The 17,861-nt window shown below is 44.3% G+C and overlaps 1 protein-coding gene across 2 annotated transcripts in view; it reads right to left on the bottom strand.

Annotated features, from left to right (window-relative positions):
• Positions 1 to 7,365: 7,365 nt before the first annotated feature.
• The window catches only part of CHST15 (carbohydrate sulfotransferase 15), a 46,091-nt gene continuing 35,595 nt past the window's right edge, over positions 7,366 to 17,861 (bottom strand). For both annotated transcript variants that reach the window (XM_055798142.1, XM_055798144.1), the window contains 4 exons: positions 16,969 to 17,125; positions 12,442 to 12,598; positions 9,210 to 9,357; positions 7,366 to 7,996 (listed from right to left, as the gene is read on the bottom strand). In XM_055798142.1, coding sequence (XP_055654117.1) covers positions 7,806 to 7,996; positions 9,210 to 9,357; positions 12,442 to 12,598; positions 16,969 to 17,125 — 653 coding nt within the window. In that variant the 3' untranslated portion in view covers positions 7,366 to 7,805. The remainder of the gene's footprint in view (positions 7,997 to 9,209; positions 9,358 to 12,441; positions 12,599 to 16,968; positions 17,126 to 17,861) is intronic.

Raw genomic sequence — 17,861 nt, 5'->3', positions numbered from 1 at the left:
GCCCTCTCGTGGTGTGCTGCTGGCCTCATTTCTTGCTGGGAGAGCACCGCTGGAAAAGAAATGCCCGGTGACGTCCCAAAGCTGCAGCTGGGGGGGATGCGGGGGGCAATGTGCAAACACGCTCCAGGCAGCTGGGGTTTGGCAAGTGTCGTGCTGCACCCCTCCTCTCTGCCCCTGCCCCACATTGCCTCCGTCAGCAGCATCGCACCCTGCCACCTAAAATCATCACTACAGTTTCCCACAAACACAGGCTACAATAAAAGGCGTATTGTATTTTTGCAATCTGTTACATACCCTCCGGACCAGAGTCCTGCCCTTGCATGGGTCCTCCCATCTCCAGCCTGCACGCAGGGACCTGAGAAACCTCCTAACGCCAACCTTTTTCACTTCCCAGCTATAAATGCAGCGGTTAGCTTCTCTTCAGAATCTTAATCCAGTCAAGTAGCTCCTGTTCTTATTTTAGCTCCCCCCCCCCCCCCCCCCAATAAATTATCTGATCCCTTTAATAGAGTTCAGTCCTTCACAACCCTAAATGAAGGGTTGGACTGTGCTGTACGCGCTGGGCAGAAGAAGGTGAAGGACTCACATTTCTGCGGATCCCATCCCTGTTCCTCCTGACTCGGAGGTTAGACCTCCCAGTGCAACATGCAACAAAAGCCAAGTCTGCAGTGGGCTCAGCCGATCCCTTTCCAGTCAAGCCAGCATAGTTTCCCCAGGTTATACCATGATTTTCCCTCCCTAAGTCTTTTCAGATAGTCAAAAAAACCCACCTTTTCTTTTCATCTGACAGCCGTACATCTCCTTCTGCTTATTTCTGTCTGATTTCTTCTATTTTTTGGCTACCTTGCTTGGGTTTACCTTCTTCCACGCAATTTTGCCCAATCGATTTGTCGCATTTGTCCAGGATCTCATTTGACCCAACTGCAGCATTTCTTTCTTATTTCCCCCCTCCTTCCACCCCTTTCTGTAGCTGTTGTATCGCAGCCTTTGCCTCCTCGCCCTGCTGCAGGGCCACACTGCCTGGGGTGCCCTGTTTGCATCAGTGATCAGCATTTTGCATTGCTTTCTGTTTCTGAATTCAACAAACTAGAGGAAAAGTTACCATGTGTAGATCCAATTAACCACCCGGGTAACTGGGGCCACGCAGGCAGGACAGCACAGAAGGCAACCCTTGGCGTCTTCCAGGTCTGGGATAACTTGGCTGGAGATATCCAAGTGTATTTCTGCTTGAAATGCCTATTTAACGGCAGTGTGATTGTTCTCCAAGTGCGGGGTTGGTAATTGCTCTTCTCATAGAAGACCTGAGAAAGCAGCAGTCACTTAAACGAAGTCAATTCAGGCCCCGAGTACTGTGTATAAATAAATCTGCGCACGCCATGTGTCACCACGAGAGCTGAGCTGGGAAGACAGAAAAGCTGGGCATGACCTAAATTATATTGTGTGCTTGTCTGACTTACAGATGTGTTCGACAAGTCTATAGACCAAGGAAAAATAAACACCGAAGTTTTAAACATAAGGGTTTTTTTTCTACAAGCTCTTTTTTCAAGATTTCGCTGTGGAAGAAGACCCAGCTTGGTTGGCTAAACTGTGACATCTCACTACAGGTATGATGCAGGCAGCCCCAAATCTTTGGTCTCTGAGAAACCCAAAATGTTCAATAATCAGGATGCACTGCTTTTAGCTTCATCAAAAGCTGAACCCCACGTTATTTGCAAGTCATCTGTGGCTTAGGCCTCTGTAGCCTAAAATAAATAGTTTTGGGAGCTGCTGTGAGGCTTTTCTTCTACTGCAGGGCTGAGTACTAGCACAACCCTTCCCTTTCCTCGTTCCCATTCATTAGTAGAGGAAGAGATCGTTCTGTAAGTGTGCAAGACGTACACAGACTGAGGGAAGTGCTGTGAATTATTCTGCCCCTCTTTTTGAGAGCAAAAGGCAATGTTTGCCCGTGTTCTTCTTGGGAAGATGCCCCATGCAGCAGCTTTGCAATGCCACCACTTCCACACAGTAAGTTGTTACTGCAGCAACTGCTACTTCAGCAACTAAACAGTATTTTTAAAGCTCTTAGAGTTGTATTTTCAGCATTTTTCCTCTAGATCTTCCACAGCTGTGAGCCATAGCCAAAGGACAGCAAGCAAGTGGGGAGGCAGGGAAGGAGGGTGTTATGGTGTGTGTGGGGGGACCCTGCTGCTGGGCTGGGGATACAAACTGAAGCCAAAGGGCATGGCTTTTCTTCACTGGGGCCAGTGCTGGGCTTTCCAGTTCAGGAGAGACAGAGAACTACTGGAGAGGAGCCAGCAGAGTTACCAAGATGATGAGGGGACTGGAGCATCCCGGATATGAGGAAAAGCTGAGAGGGCTGGGCCTGTTCAGCCTGGAGAAGAGAAGGCTGAGGGGGGGTCTCACCAATGTCTATTAAATATCTTAAGGGCGAGTGCCAAGAGGACGGGGCCAGGCTCCTTTCAGTGGTTCCCAGCGACAGGACAAGGGGCAACGGGCAAAACTGCAACAACGGGGAGTTCCAGCTGAATATGAGGAAGAACTTCTTTACCTTGAGGGTGAGGGAACACTGGCACAGGCCACCCAGAGAGGCTGTGGGGTCTCCTCTGGAGACATACCAAACCCACCTGGACGTGGTTCTGTGCAGCCTGCCCTAGCTGAACCTGCTGTTAAAGGGAGCTGGACTACCTGATCTCCAGAGGTCCCTTCCAACCCCAACCATTCTGTGATTCTGTGATTCTGGGGGAAAGCAGCCAGGTACCAGCTGCACTCACATCACCCACTGGGGCTTTTTACTCCAGGAAGCAGAGGTGATGAACCAGTCACATCATGGGTTTGGGGCTTCTCACCACTGCGAGCATCAGAGGAGTCAAACCACAGTCATCATGATACAGATGTGCACACAAATCTTACTCCCTTTTCCTGCAGCCATCATTGGAGAAAAGTACATTTGGTGGGTGATACCAGGAGCAGGCACACGGACACCCAGGGAGCCTGACGTGCCCAGGGGTGAGAGCAGCCCCTGCCCCTGCCAGCCCACATGCAAAGACACCAACGCACCTACACCCGCTTGGAGGAGCAGCTTTTCCACCCAGAAGACGGGTGCTCAGCAATGACACGGGCGACGGACGGAAAGTGTGTCTTTCCTCTGAAATGCAATGCGTTGATTACTATTCGTGTCTCTTCCAAACCTTCTTTTCTGCTAATTGTGCCTTAATATGTACACAGCAGGCCTCTAATTTTCAACGGCAGCTTTCAGCCCGGCAGTCCATTAAGCTCCTGCCATGCTGGCAATCATTTTAAGGGCCTTTCTATTGATTGAGGCAATGCAGAGAGCTGGCAGAGTTTCCACAGGAGCTGTGACTTAAAAGCAGGGGTCCCTAGCAGGACACAGCCGAAAGTGTGGAGGCGAGCATCTCCCTGGCCTCACCCACTTGATGGCATCTTTCCCTTGATATAGGCAAAGAGCCTTTATGGACAGAAGTGTGGATCAACACCCTTAGCAGCATCTTTGCAAACCGGGATTCCCAGGCCACAGCCCAACAGCAGTTTGGTACCTGCTCTGAGCTGACTACTCATTAATAACTAGAAGTACTACTACGATAACACAATCTAACAAATTCCTTCCGTGCAGAGGTAGGTGCTGCACGATGGTCTGCACTGGTGTCGGCAGGTCCCTGTGGGAGGCTGCAGCAGTGCAGGCAGGCAGGACCCTGCGGCAGCTCCCCAGGAGGGACTGCAGGGATGAGGTTGTGGCGAGGTGGGGTCAGTCTCTGCTCCCAGGGAACCAGCGACAGGACGAGAGGGAATGGCCTCGAGTTGTGCCAGGGGAGGGTTAGGTTGGATATTTGGAAGAATTTCTTCACCAAAAGCATCATCAAGCCCTGGCGCAGGCTGCCCAGGGAGCTGGTGGGGTCACCATCCCTGGAGGTGTCTAAAAGGTGTGTAGGTGTGGCAGTTAGGGACACAGGTTAGCGGTGGGCTTGGCAGTGTTAGGTTTACGGTTCGACTCAAGTGATCTTAAAGGTATTTTTGAACCTAAGTGATTCCATAATTCTATGATGCTGGGGGCTGTGCGGAGTCAGTGCTTCTCCGTAGGCTCCCCATCTCCTGGGCTGCGCTGCAAGTTTTATTCCTGTGCACATCTGAAAAGAACTGAAAATTATTTTTTCTTTTTGCACCCGCCTTTTTAAAATGTAGAAAAAAAAAAAAAGAAAAGAAAAATCATGTATGTCCACGGCACGAAGTATTGCCTACATAGACCACAAGATGGTACTGCAACACAAGCATTTCTGTTAGAAAACACTGCTCGTGAAATGCCCCCTTTAACATGCCTGCGTTAGGAGCATGTATAGCATGTAGCAGGAGGAACTTTTGGTGACACCGTTGTGCCTTGTCTTTAATAAATGAGCGTCTGGCTTAGTTGGAAGATGGATTAATTTCTTGGCAGAAAGATATGTTCAGAACGGTGACAACGTCACTGTTTATCTTCAGTTCATTAAGCTGAAGCATACAAGCCTATGGACCGGACTCTACAGGTAACAACAGACTATTTCCCATGTAAACCGGTGCCTGTTTTTCTTAGCAGGAGATCTTCTGACTGTGCTTTTTCCAGCCAGCCAAGATGTTTGGCCCGAAGATGCAAGGTCTTACAGAAAACACATTTCACATTCATCTGCAGTAGCAGCAAGAATATTTGGAAGCGACCCTTCCCTCCGTGCCTTTGCGCTCAGGAAAGCTGCATCTTTGCCCAATTACTTTTGTTCAGCAGAGACATAGTATGAGAGACACATTTTCTGATATCTTTGCGAAGAGCCACTGCTATGCTTTGGCAAACGTGAAAATATATTGTGTTGATAATAAATCTGATTTCTGAGCAAATTACTGTTCTGGGAACGTAGGCAGCTCAGTGCTTCTGTGAATAATAATACTACTACTACTGAATTCTTTCACAAGTAGAATTGTCAAGAGGGGTAAAGGGAACTGGAAGAACTTGGGGTGAGCCTTACCCTATGTAGAGCTTGGCTGTGAGGCTGGAGTGAAGCCACTGAATGGCAGTGGCACGCCGTCTGCTCTGCAGCTGAAGACCACGGGGTCTGACACCCAGTGCTGTCATATCACTCAGGAAAATCAAATGCCGTTTTATTATATTCTGAGTCACCAGATCAACACTATTTTTATAGTCTGGACTAGAGAGCAAGATCCTTACCTCCAAGATGTCCCCTTGACAGTTAATTTGCTATTTTACGATACTTAGTCATGCCACAACCCCACAGTATAAAGTTGCAATGTGCTACACCAAGAGATCATATTTTGGAGCTCATGAAAGAGATGACTTTTATAAAAGCAGCCTCGTTGGAGACTTCACTTTCAGAAGGACCACAGGCTCCTAAGCGATGATCTATAGCCCCTTCCCTATGTGTTACTGCGCTACACACGGCATGAGGACACTCCCTGTTGATTTTATCCACACTTGGACACACGTGTCCGCCACCATACAGAAAACATCCAACTTTCTCCTGCCACCGAGTCAGAACTAGGCAAGACCTCCATTTAGCAGGGTGCTGGGTATGATTCAGCCTAAAGCAGAAATTCTGACCATGAAGGACGCTTTGATTTAGATTATATATGTAGGCAAAGGGCAGAGAGAATCTCCCCGACCACCGGTGGACTGCATGTGGCTGCTGGCCAAGATGAAGAGTTCCGTGCCACACACCAGTGTGTGTGTCATTTGGTCATGGGATTAATGCTCACGCTAAATGATAATGACAGGTACATTCATTAGCTTTTAGGTAAGATAATATCGTTAGGTCATGGTTCTAGCTGACAACTACGTGGAAATATTTGACCATGGCAGACCAGGTTAGCAAACATTTTGTATAGTTATCCCGACCACAGAGTGTTGACTCTAATTCCGAGCACAGCTGGCAGAAATCCTTAGTGTAAATAAATTGTTGACTGAAAATTTTACATTTGCAAACACTGGTGAATTCATTCTAGTTTTCTGATTCATGCTGCCATGCTACTATTTTTTACACTGCTAAAACATGTCATGCTCAGTCAGTTCTCTAAGCATTTCTGGTCTGTAAGCATTTCTGAACCAGAACTAATCTGTTACGGTTGTCTAGAACTACTTCCCTAAACTACTTACGTTGGGCTTTCCAAATGCCAGACCCAATCCTTTTTAAACAGCACGTTACCAGTCGGCAAAGAACCTAGAAATGGGCTTCTATTGCAAAAAATGTCACGTCATCGATCATATTCATGTGTGAAATGTTCAGGATTCATTAAGTTTTCAGCATTAATTCTCAACTGGGAAAAATCTGTCCCTGTGGAGCAGGACGGTGAATAGTTACCCTTAGTACTTTTAAATGTATCTGCGACTCCATAGTAAGCTCTGCTGTGGGGCTCAGCGTAGAGGTTGAAAGGGCACATGAAGGCAATTAGAGATAAGTCTTTGGGCTTTTGATACCTGCTAGCTAAATATCAGTTTCATTTGACCCACCCAAGATGCACTCTGGGAAGAAACAATTATTTTAGCCCTTGACAGCAAATTATCCCCAGGCAGCATTTTCATTTGTCCTCAAGAGTCCCCAGCTCAGGTACACCACACTGGCCAGTTCCACCTGCAGGAAGACTGCAGCTAGCAGTGACCCTAACCAGGTGTGCTGGAAATCAAATATTGAACTACTGTGCATTTATATAGAAATCCAGCCATTTTAGTCAAATAAAAAGCTTTCAGATAGTCCAAAGTTTCTCCATAACTTACTTTTTTTTTTTTTCTTAAGTGTGCATACCTCAACCTTTTTAACTAGATATAGACGTTTTTCCTGAAGAGGGAAACACATAACGTGCAACTAATTTATTAGGTAACACATCCTTGCTATAGGATGCATTTAATAACAAGATCTCATACTGATTTTAAACTACATTTTTCTTGGTAGTGGAGAAGAGTAATTGTGTAGAACCTAACAGAAAACTCCATAAAAGTTCTCCACGGCCAGCGATGGACTTCACATCCAGCCCATTAGTGCTTTCCTGGGAAAACATGTGAATGATATGATTAAATGATAGGTATTCATATTTACATGAACAAAATATGGAAGACAACGGATTTGTTATACTAAATGCTAAATGTGCCCTGTTGTTTAGATTTCAGTCATCCATTCTTACCTGGAATATACGATTTTCTTTTGCAAGAACTGTGACTAGGAAAGTCCATTTATCTTGAAGATATAAATTAGACTTGGAAATTTATGTAAATGCAATTATCCCTTATCTTTGTTTCAGAATTAAGGAAACATAAAAACCTGAGTGCAAGCGAAGACCATTTGTGAATGTGCTGACAAAAAGAAATGAAATTTTAGGTTGAATTCAATTAAAAATTTTAATGACTAAATGACATTGATAGTTTGAAAAAATGAATGAATAACATATATTGAAAATGAGATTATAAGCGTAATTGTAGGAAACTGATGCTATTTCTGTGTTGCAGCATCTTAAAGAAGGTTAAACTTCAACATCCCCGTGGAGAGTTTAAGAAACCACCTTTGTACTAATGTTTTTCCACTCCATTCTTTTGCCAGGGTAAAAGAAGTTGCAATAAACTGATAAGCAAAATGCTTTACATTCTCACAAGGAAAACGTGGTATAACTGTTGTGAAGTGTGCTGACTGAAGGTGAGAGTCTCAGCTCATCAATCGGCTTCTCTTTGGAATGGGAAAAATGTAAATATCCACACACAAAAATAGAATTTAAAAAAATAAAAACTCCTTTAAGCAGTGTATTTGTGGCACTAAATTTACATATTATGTCCTCTTCCATAAAAAAGCATCATCAAAAAGAACTTGTGCCAGTTTTGTATTAAAAGGCCTGTAGAAATCTCTTAAAATTGCCTTCGTTGTTGGTAGCATAGGTCCCAGACTTCTGTCTTCAGGTCGCCTAGTGTTTGATGCAGGACTCTTCGTAATCAGAGCTTCTTGCTTCTCACTTAGAGGTTCTGTGGAAAATAGAATTTTTTCTCAAAATATTTCACAAAAAATGGCCATGGTAAAGAAGCCAAACAAGAAGACAAATGACTAACTCAGAAGGCTTGCCAGGGGAAGACAAATGGAATTTGCCTTAGCAGCAATGATGTTTCAGAATATTGAATAAAGTCTTAGATTAGCAAAATAAATCACTGTTAGTAAATATGGATATAATATCTTTTCCTTTCACGTTAATTAATCATCTCTAAAACAAGCAGCATAAATCATTTCTGGAGGGAAAAAATCTGTTTTCAGAAAACAACTATGACATTGAAAACAACTGCCTCTCCATTCTAGAGTTGCAATTTTTTATACTGCTATTTCATTTGATGATGTGACTTATCTAATACCTGGTAGAAACGCTACAAGCCTCACTCACGTAAGCCTTCTTTTTGTTTGTTTTGGAGGCCGTCAATGAGATCAAAGTGGTACACAGGTATAGTGATGCCCCCCTTCCAGAAAGAAACGTAAGCCCTTGACAATGTACTTCAGCAAGATAGAATCCCACAGACTTTTCCAGTGTAAACCATATTCAGGAAGAAGATGCCAAGCTCTTCATCTGTTCAGTCTGCTACACTCGAACTTTCTCATCATCTAGACCAGTGTTTGGACCAGCCAGACTATTTTGCAGCCACATTTTCATCCTCTCGCTACTGTCGAATCAACATTGGGCAACATTTTGTCTGCCAGCGTTTCTCTGAGGATTAGCAACAGATGTCTCAATCAACACAGCAAAAACACAATTTCCCCCTTCTCTCTGGCTAGAAACACAACCTTTCATCATATTCAGATTTAGAGTCTGGATTGGTGCATGCTGGCAACAGCATGCACACCGTGGTAGCGTTTCGATTTAAATTGCGTGGGATAGATCTTGCACCTATGTAATCCCATGACAAACAAGCCCTGACTGCCTTCAGAAGCAGGACTGGCTTCTGTATGGTGAGATATATTCCTACATTCTGAATGGTTTTGATTTTTTTTCTTTATAGAGTCTTACTAAGATCTTCCAGCACCAGCCTTTCTATGGGAATTTTAATTTTGCTTGCCTCCAGGCAACAAGATTAATGCATCCTTCAAGACAGATTCCCATGCTTCTGTTTTGTCTCTTAATAAAGCAAAACTGACCTAGAAGAGGGATACTAATGATTTTCTTCACTTGTCTCAAAACAGCCAGAAGACACCTACCGAGATCCAGAAACTGGAACACCATGTGCATGGTGTATTTCACATTTGATGCATGGTCCTCCAAGCGAAGAACGAGTATCTGATCTTTGTCAAAAACCGTCAGCCAGTCCAAAAGATACACAACATAGAGCCCAACCTGTAACCTTACCTGTAAGCACACCAAAAAAAAAAAAAAAACCAAACACCAAAAAACACAAACAAATGAAAATCAATTCATGTACCAACGCTTCTAGCAGTAAGAAACCAACACCCACCTCCGTCTTCTGAGCAAAAATCCCAAATACCTGCTTTTGAAGCACCATGAAAAGACAGCATATCCAAAAATTTTTAAATTTTTTTTCTTAGTTTTAGTGCAGCTTAAGGAAATCTTTGCAAATGACCTTTCTTTTGGTGAAAGGTCATTTCAGTAAGGGCTTGGATGGGCACTTGCTGCTTCAGTCACAGGTCTGCATGAAAGCGCTGCACAGAGACAACCGTGTGCAGAAGGATGTTCGACCGCCTCAAGCTCCATGCTCCTCCGTGCTTGGGATGACCCAGCCTTCATGGAGACACTGAGGGCTTTCATCCCTCGAGAGGCACAGCAGAGGAAGGGAAGATGCTTATTCCTGCTACCTTCTCCAGGTTTTAGGGCTGCTTAATTCACCTTGAATATCAGCTGCACTGGATCATGCTGCCACCAATAGTACAAATATTCTGATTTGGTGTCAGGAATTAGATTTGGGTGTGTTTGCTTGTATTCTCTGATTGCAATAATTAGGTTTAGATCCAAGCTGCAGTAGCAGCGGCGGCTAGACAGTGTTAATGGTGCATTGTCTGAGAGGCGAGGGGAGCACCAGGCTGGGTTAGACCAGAGATGCGAAAAGGCAGTTTTTCAGCCTGTCCTGACTTAATCTCTGTTTTTCTTCCCTCCTCAATTTTACATAACAAGTTGAAATATAAAAAGGGTAGTCTGGTGTTCTTAAAAGTCCAACCTCCAACTGTGCTTATAAATATTTTTCTAAATCCCTCCAGGCTCAGAGGAGAGAAACATGAATCCCAAGTCATAAGTATCTTTCATAAAGGAGACTTAACATCTTCAAGTCGCGTTACCGCAGAACCCATGAAGTCAGATAACAATAGTCTCTTTTGCTCCTTACACTGACTCATACCCTAAATTGATACCTAAATTCCAGTAAAATAAGCCATATTTTGCATTATTGCCAAGTCGTTATTATCATAATGTATGATTCTGATGTGTGTCTTTAGCTGCTTGTAACAGTAACCCCCCATATTTAGCAGACTTGTTTACGTAAGTGCTACACAATAATTCAAAACATCATATTTGTTTAACACATCAGCCTAATACATGTTAATCCTGGCAGGGCAGCACTCCAGACCTCAGCAACACCCCACTTCACTGAACACGGGGGCAAACACACGGCTCTGTGATGGGTTTTGCTTTTCTTTTTCCCGGGAGATGGAGGTGAGCGAAGGGCAAGCATCGGCTGCGTGGTATCATTTGGGACTAAAGTGCTTTCCCACACGGGCTTAGAACCTTGTTTAAAGCATTTCACCAGAAAGAGGATTTTAACTAATTTTACTTAATATTATGGAGGCATACGAGTTAAAATTATGGGGAATATGTTCCCCCGATTTTCAGTTTTCTTGGGATCAGCAAGAACCTTGATTTTCTTCCCTACACAGTGTGTTGTACTGACTTCTTTTTCATCTGGCTGGTCTTCTCAGCCAGACGGTCTCTTTTCCATAAAGCCCCAGTGTTTCCCCTATACATCAAAGGCAACAGTAGAGTTCCCCGAGACATTCCTCCCTCCACAGAACCCATTTCTGCACGTTCAGTTTGATCGCCCTGGCTCGGCATGCCTCTCTCCGAGTAACACGCTTTTCACTGATTCTAAGTGAGGATAAGGTGACAAACACCCTTTTCTTTCCAGGTTAGCGTCTATCAGCAGCAACGATGTCTATGATGCCTCCCTTGTTTCAGGAATACACTAACAAATGGCAAAACAAAATCCTTCTAGCCTCATCACCCTATCAGCAATCTAATGATCTCACCGGGGAAAACGATATCTACTTTTTCAATATGTAGCAAACCACGCACATAACAAACTTCAGCAACTTGGCTGAAGAAGCAGCAGCTCAAAAAGCCCACTGAGGAGCACAGGGAGCATTTGTGGTTTATTACAAACACCTGCCTGTGGCTCTTTGGCAAGAGGCATCCTCTGTTCATTCAAAAACATCTTCTCCAGAAGGCTGCCTAAGACAACAAATGAAGATTGGTTCTGCATCCCGAGGAAGACAAGAGGAAAATCTTTCCTTCTGGATCTCTCTCTGCCTTTCTGTCCCCACGCTGGAAGAAATGCATTTGTGCAAGCAGGCGGCTGGAAAATCGCACCTCCGTGAGGTCCTGGAGGCTATCATCAAAGCCCAGCAGCTCCAGCCTACCTGCCAAGGTAGGAAGAATGTCCTTCTTGCCCTCCTGCTGCAGGCTCAAGCCTGTACAACACACTCTTTTATGGTTATTTTATCGAGTGGAAGCAGCAGTAACTTCACCCTGGAGACAAAGGAGGGAAGTACTCCCTCAGAGTCCTTTACAGCCTCAGCAAATAAAATAGGATCGAGTGGCAAACCAGCCAGACGTGACGCTTCCAAGTCAATCTCTTCCCTATTATTCTCCCCCCTGAAGAAAAACTTGAAGTCAGTTCTACACTAAAAATGTGAATTTTGGGATACTGAGCCTGTAATACTTACCCATTCTCCAGCCAGAAGTTTCTGTATTTCCCATTATCATTTTCTGATGTGCACAATTACAAAAAAAATTAAAGTTTTATCTAGTTATTGGTAGCCCTTTCTTGAGAAAGAATAGATAATTTATTCTGATTTTGAGGCAATTTCATACCACAAAGATCCTTGCCAGAGCTACTTTTTGGAGACATCTGCAAAAAGCTTACACATTAAACTGTAATCTTCACTGAATGTGCTCCCCATACGCTTGCACAATAGAAAGACCATATTATTGCTGTTGGCATTCATCGGGGAACAGACTGAGGAGACAGCTGAGCCAGTACATCAGCTTTTACATGTTTACATATATATTTGTCATCCGCTTTAGAAATGAAAAGGGAGAAAGTTTTATTTCTTGACGCTGATCTGCACCGTATTTCAGTATTTTAATAACCTCGACACAACGTCCCGTTAAACAAGCAAGGAATCAAATGTTCTTGGAAATACGTACGGGCATGGCATTGTTCAGGGTGTTGTTGTAGACGCAGGCTCTCAGTGAGTAATCCAGCACGCAGTTCTCAAACAGCTGCAGTGATTCTGCCACTTTTTCATGAAAATCTTCCGCAGATTTATTAGCGCTTGCAAAGTACAGATAATCCGAGTACAATCTGCAAATGAGATACATGTAAGTAAATGACAGAGGAAGTGAAAGAAGATTTGTTTTCGTGGCAATGGCTAACAGTTACATGAATTGAGGGGAAGGGTGGATATGGGTAACATTGCCCCACCGACAGCCTGCTCAGCCACTCAGTGCTTTTCTATTTTTTCTATTCACTTCAATGGGTTTTGGCTCAAAGTAACACCCACTCCAGGGAGGTGCTAAACATCCTCCCCGCTTTCAAGGTCAGCATCCCTTAAGAACCTGTGTCACGGCACTCTCCAAACTAGCCAGCTGCAACAAGGTCTTTTACTATCACATACCAAGATACTCTTCACACTAGTTCCTCTGCTGCCTTCTCCTCGTCTCTCCTCATCCAGGACATGTGCTTTCTCTCTGCTTCTTCCTCCTCTCTCTTCCTTGGCTGTCCCTCTTCGTTGGCTCTCAGCCACTTAACTTAACCAGCCACAGCTGCACCTTATCTACATCGGGCCAACCCCCCAACCCTGAAGCCACTGCACAGCTGTATATTACCAATGTTAATTAAGCCAGCTTCATTCCTCTACAAACCTGACCCTAGTAAACGTGTGAGCAAGTGTTTTATCCTGAAAGCAATTTTTTCAAATATATGTACTTTAATCTAGTATCACCTATGAACAGCAGAACTGGTCGTGGCTGGCATCGGTGCCCCTCTGAATCTAGTGCTCCACACTCCCATGGACAGAATTGGCCCTCACTGCAAAAGCTTAAAGTTGATTTCGAAACCGACACAGGAATGGGATGGGTTAGAAAGAGTGATTTTTATACGATTCCCTAAGCTTGGTACCATCAAGAGGAGAAAAGAGTCCAGATACGCTAGTTTTTGGCAGAAAGCTCCACCTCCAATCCTACATTGACTTTCCATCCCCAAAAAATCCAATTTCCAGCATTCCAACTCCTGGGTTTTTTTAAGCTGAAGAATTACAGCTAGGTGAATGGCTCACGATTGCACCCAAGCAGTCCCACCGCTGCTCCGTGGGCAGCAGGACACCCGCGCATGCCTGCAGGCCAGCAGCGCCCCTGCACCAGCTGCTGCAGCCAGCAGAAGCAGCAGCAACAGGAATTCCCCCAAGTTACAGCACAGGAGTATCCCCTCACTTCTTATTTTTAGCACAAGTTTTACAATTGCTTAATAGAACTTAAAAGAGATTATCTAAGTCTTTTTTAAGGGTGATGGTGGTGAAACAACCCCAAACCCACAGACAAGTTAAAGACCTACTTTAGTGTTAATCCCTGAAATCCTGACTAAACTTTTACAAGATAAACGTGGCTCAAAGGGACAAAGGAAATGCTCTGATGTGGCATAAGTATTAGATCTGCCGAATGTGATATTTTAACTTTATTTTGTCTTTAGGCTTAGAATCTATGACCAGAACCCCAACAATACTGCAGGATTTTGTAGACAATTAACACTTGAGAAGGAGTCCCTTCCCTGAAAGTGCAGCACAAACATTACACCTCCATAGCACCCACCTCTCGACAAAATTCCAGAAATCCTACATATCTTTCAGCCGCTTTCAAAAAAACACAGGTGACTAAGAAATGACCTAAAAAAATCAATCTATTTAGGTTTCATTTTATTGCTGTAGTAACCTGTTGTATTGCACTTCATTTATTTTTCAACTTCCCTAGATTTCCACAGGTACTTAAAAATTCATCATTTAATTTAGAAAGTTTAGGTCCTAATCCAGCAAAGCACTTAAGCACAGGAATAGCCCCTCTACACTCATTATTTATGTTACTGTTTTGCAAGAACGGGATTTTATTTACCATATGAAAAAAATGAAGACTCTCTGATCATTTAAAAAGGAAGAAAAAGGATAATTTGTTGCAGGACGCTTTTAATTCAACTTTTATGCATATTTTTTATGCATTATGTTTTATAATGAGGCAGAGGCACCCAATACTACCTATAGGAGTCCCCAGCTAAGAAAGACAAAGATTCCGATTTTTGTCCAGTTCTTCCCAGCCTGGCAAATGCATTTCAGACAGTTTTCTTTAAATGAAAAAATTCCCTCTCAGACCAGAGGGAGGGTACCGGGATTGGACTAGACTGGCTGGGCAGCCTGTTTCAAAGTGATGCCCACCGGTGCTTGAGGACCACAACCACAGCATCACGTTTTTCCTCTCCCTCTGCAGTGGCAGACCTGGGGTCCCTCATGCTGCACCCACCCAAGAGCCACCCCACCAGCACAGGGTGCGAAGGCGAGCTGGGGAGAAGCTAAGGGACAAAGCCAGCCGACTACAACTAATTTAGGCACACAACAGTACCTCCTGCTTGCGGAAAAACATGTACCTCAACCAGACTCGGGCTTGCTCAGCTCGTCCCATGGATGGCAGGACGGACTGCTCCTGGCAGAGCAGGTGAAAAGCTTCCTGCTGGGGGAAGTCAGCCAGCAGGCATCATGTACAGCATGGGCCTGGCTGCAATTTTATTTAAAAGATTTAAAATGCCTGATTAGTATTTCTAATCATTCATTAACATAAACGCATCATTTTTAAGGCTTGCTGACATCTTATGGAAAACTAAGTTCTTGAAGACAAGTTCTCTCTCTGCAGGGTAGTTGAGATTTTCTGTTTCTTTCCATCTGTTTTTAATTCTGGGGACATCTGCCTTGAAATAAAACCTTTGCTGATTTAGGATTTCAGCTGTTCCAGCTACTTGAAGTCCTTACCTTCAATTGCCATCCATTACAAAGAAATAATGATGCCACTGACACCCAACATCACGAAAATTAACATCTTCCACATATCCCCCGTTGGGGGACAACCCAGACCCCATGCAGTTTAGATCAGACCCTGTCCCAGAGCCTGTGCAGCACCCACGTCCTCCTGGCTACGGCAAGGCAACTGCCCTGCTGACCTGCATCGCTGATGGGGCTGCCTGGGCTGCCCTTCTGCCGCAGCTGCTTTTGCTCCTGCGGTTCAGATGAGCTATCAGCAACAAGGGCATAGGGGATCGTAAACAAAAAGAAACCGATTTATTGTAAATACAGCGAGGGAGAAGAAGCTGACTTTTTATGTCACCCTTATTAAAGCTGGCAAAGAGCTACACCCACATTACACAGGGCGGTTAAAGCAATCAGGGAATTTGTCGGTAATTTACATGAGGAAGCCACTTCTGCCAGCTCTCTCGCATAAAATTACCATCTGTTAAATCCTGAGGTCAGGAGATGCCATTAGAAGTTGAGAGCTGTGCTTTCTGACACAGGAGATGGGAAGCGCTCTCACAGCTCTGCCTCTCACCAGGAGCCACGTCCTACCCCCAGGGAAGCTCGGCAAGGAGCACCCAGCCCTTCCCACTGCCAGGTTGCTCCGGGCAGCTGCTGGGCAGCAGGGTACATGCTGCCTGCACAAGCACCCTGTGCCCACTCTTCTCCCAGTGCCTGAGCTTACACCAGGTCCCCGTCATCATTTGCATCCCCTTCTCTCTCCTGAGTGTTACTGGCGCCTTGCCCTTGCGCACTGACCTAGCCCCAGGTATCCTGAAGATCCCCATGGAGCTACAGAGAGAAGGAATTCACACCCCCTCGGTCTGATCCTTTCGGACTCTGCCTTCATCCCCTCCACCCTCCCCGTTACCCTCATCATTATCATCACCTTCCACAGTGGAAAGAAATGTCCCAGGAATCTGGAGGAAGACTGGAGAGAAAAAGTGAAACACAATGCTAAAAGTGAAAAAGCTAACGCAATGGAGAACCACTCCGGAACAGCCCATGCCTTTGCAAAAGCACAGCCCTTCCCTGCAGGCAAAGTCAGGAAGACCAAGGTGGACTCCTGTGTAGCTGCTGGCTGTGCAAGCTACAAGCGCCTAGCAAAGCCTTGTATGAATGTTGCACCAAGCGTTTTTTAGATCAAAAATAATTTGTATCATTTGCTGGCTCTGGAGCTATTTGCTATCTTTCAACCATTTTGAACAGTATACCCCCTGAAGACATAAACTTTATTATTTAACGTGAATTGGAGCACTTCATAGGACCACTTATGGTGCAACCTGTAACTACAGTGCCATACTCAGTCTAGTGAGCCCTGCCGAGGACCAGGGCATGCATATCAGCTCAGGTAATAATCACATTTGGCAATGTATAAATTATCTTTTACAAAGTAGCTCAGGTATCTATGTATGGCACTCAACTGTGGCATTTACACTCATGTGCCCCTCTTTAAAACACTATCACAATTACATACGCCAAAATATGCGGAATAAACCCCCTCATCATAAACCAAGTAACTGTGAAATAAGTTGTAAACATTTATTTGCATCCAAGACAGCAAGAGCAAATACAATTATTATAATAAGAAAATTTTCTTGTGTACTTTAGCAAAGTGATCCTTGCTCACCTTTCAACAGGGTCTCTCAACATGATGATGAGTTTGGCATTCGGCTGGAAGGCATGGATAAAATCTTGGATTAAGAAGGGAGGTTCTCCTTCAGTACTGTTGTCATAAAAGAAAATCCAAGCGTTGTTGTCCCACATTGTCGAGGCACTGGCCTCCCCTGGAAATCAAAAGCATCTCTGCTAGTAACTCATTTCATTCTTTGTATTGGAGTGGAAATTGGCTGAATTATGAACTGGTGTAGGCTGATTAAAATTGACTCTATTAATTTCAACAAACCTTGGTTCCTGCAAATTGATCAGGCCAATGTGCCCCAGAGCCAGAGCAATCACACCGCCTTGAACCTTTGTGAATGCAGTGATGGTTGAGGCAGTTTTTATGTAATTCCACCCGAAATATTACTGTCCACTAACCACACTGCTTCCTGTTAGTGACTGACACATGCAAATTTGATCTGGGCTGCAACAGACTGCTCAGGTTTGGGCATCCCCTCCAGAGCGGAGGCAGGAGCTCGCTGCTGCTGAAGACCTGCTGTGCTCTCCATAGCACCCCAAAGGTCCGTTCTAATGCTCCCGATGTCAGAGAAGTAACTTGCTAACAAATTGTATAATTTGACACAAACTAAAGAAAAAAGTGGAAACGACCACTCCAGCGGATCGATATTATTTAGAACACAAAGAGGAGACGTTGGTGAGCACATGGGAAATATTAAAAAATAAATGCACTAACCAGCTGAATTGTGCCACTGCAGTTTGAAATAACCCTTTTAGAGAATTATCCATTATCAGAGATTTTTTATATAACTACAATTATTCATGTAGATTAAGTTAAATATAACTATTCACTATTAGACAAAAGGTCTATAGAATAAATAACACATTGGGTTAAATGCCAGA

The sequence above is a fragment of the Falco peregrinus genome, chromosome 1 (genome assembly GCF_023634155.1).
Source record: "Falco peregrinus isolate bFalPer1 chromosome 1, bFalPer1.pri, whole genome shotgun sequence".
Classification (NCBI taxonomy): Eukaryota; Metazoa; Chordata; class Aves; order Falconiformes; family Falconidae; genus Falco; species Falco peregrinus.
Note: the sequence above shows the minus strand (reverse complement) of the source record. Positions and strands in the feature narration are given on the sequence as shown.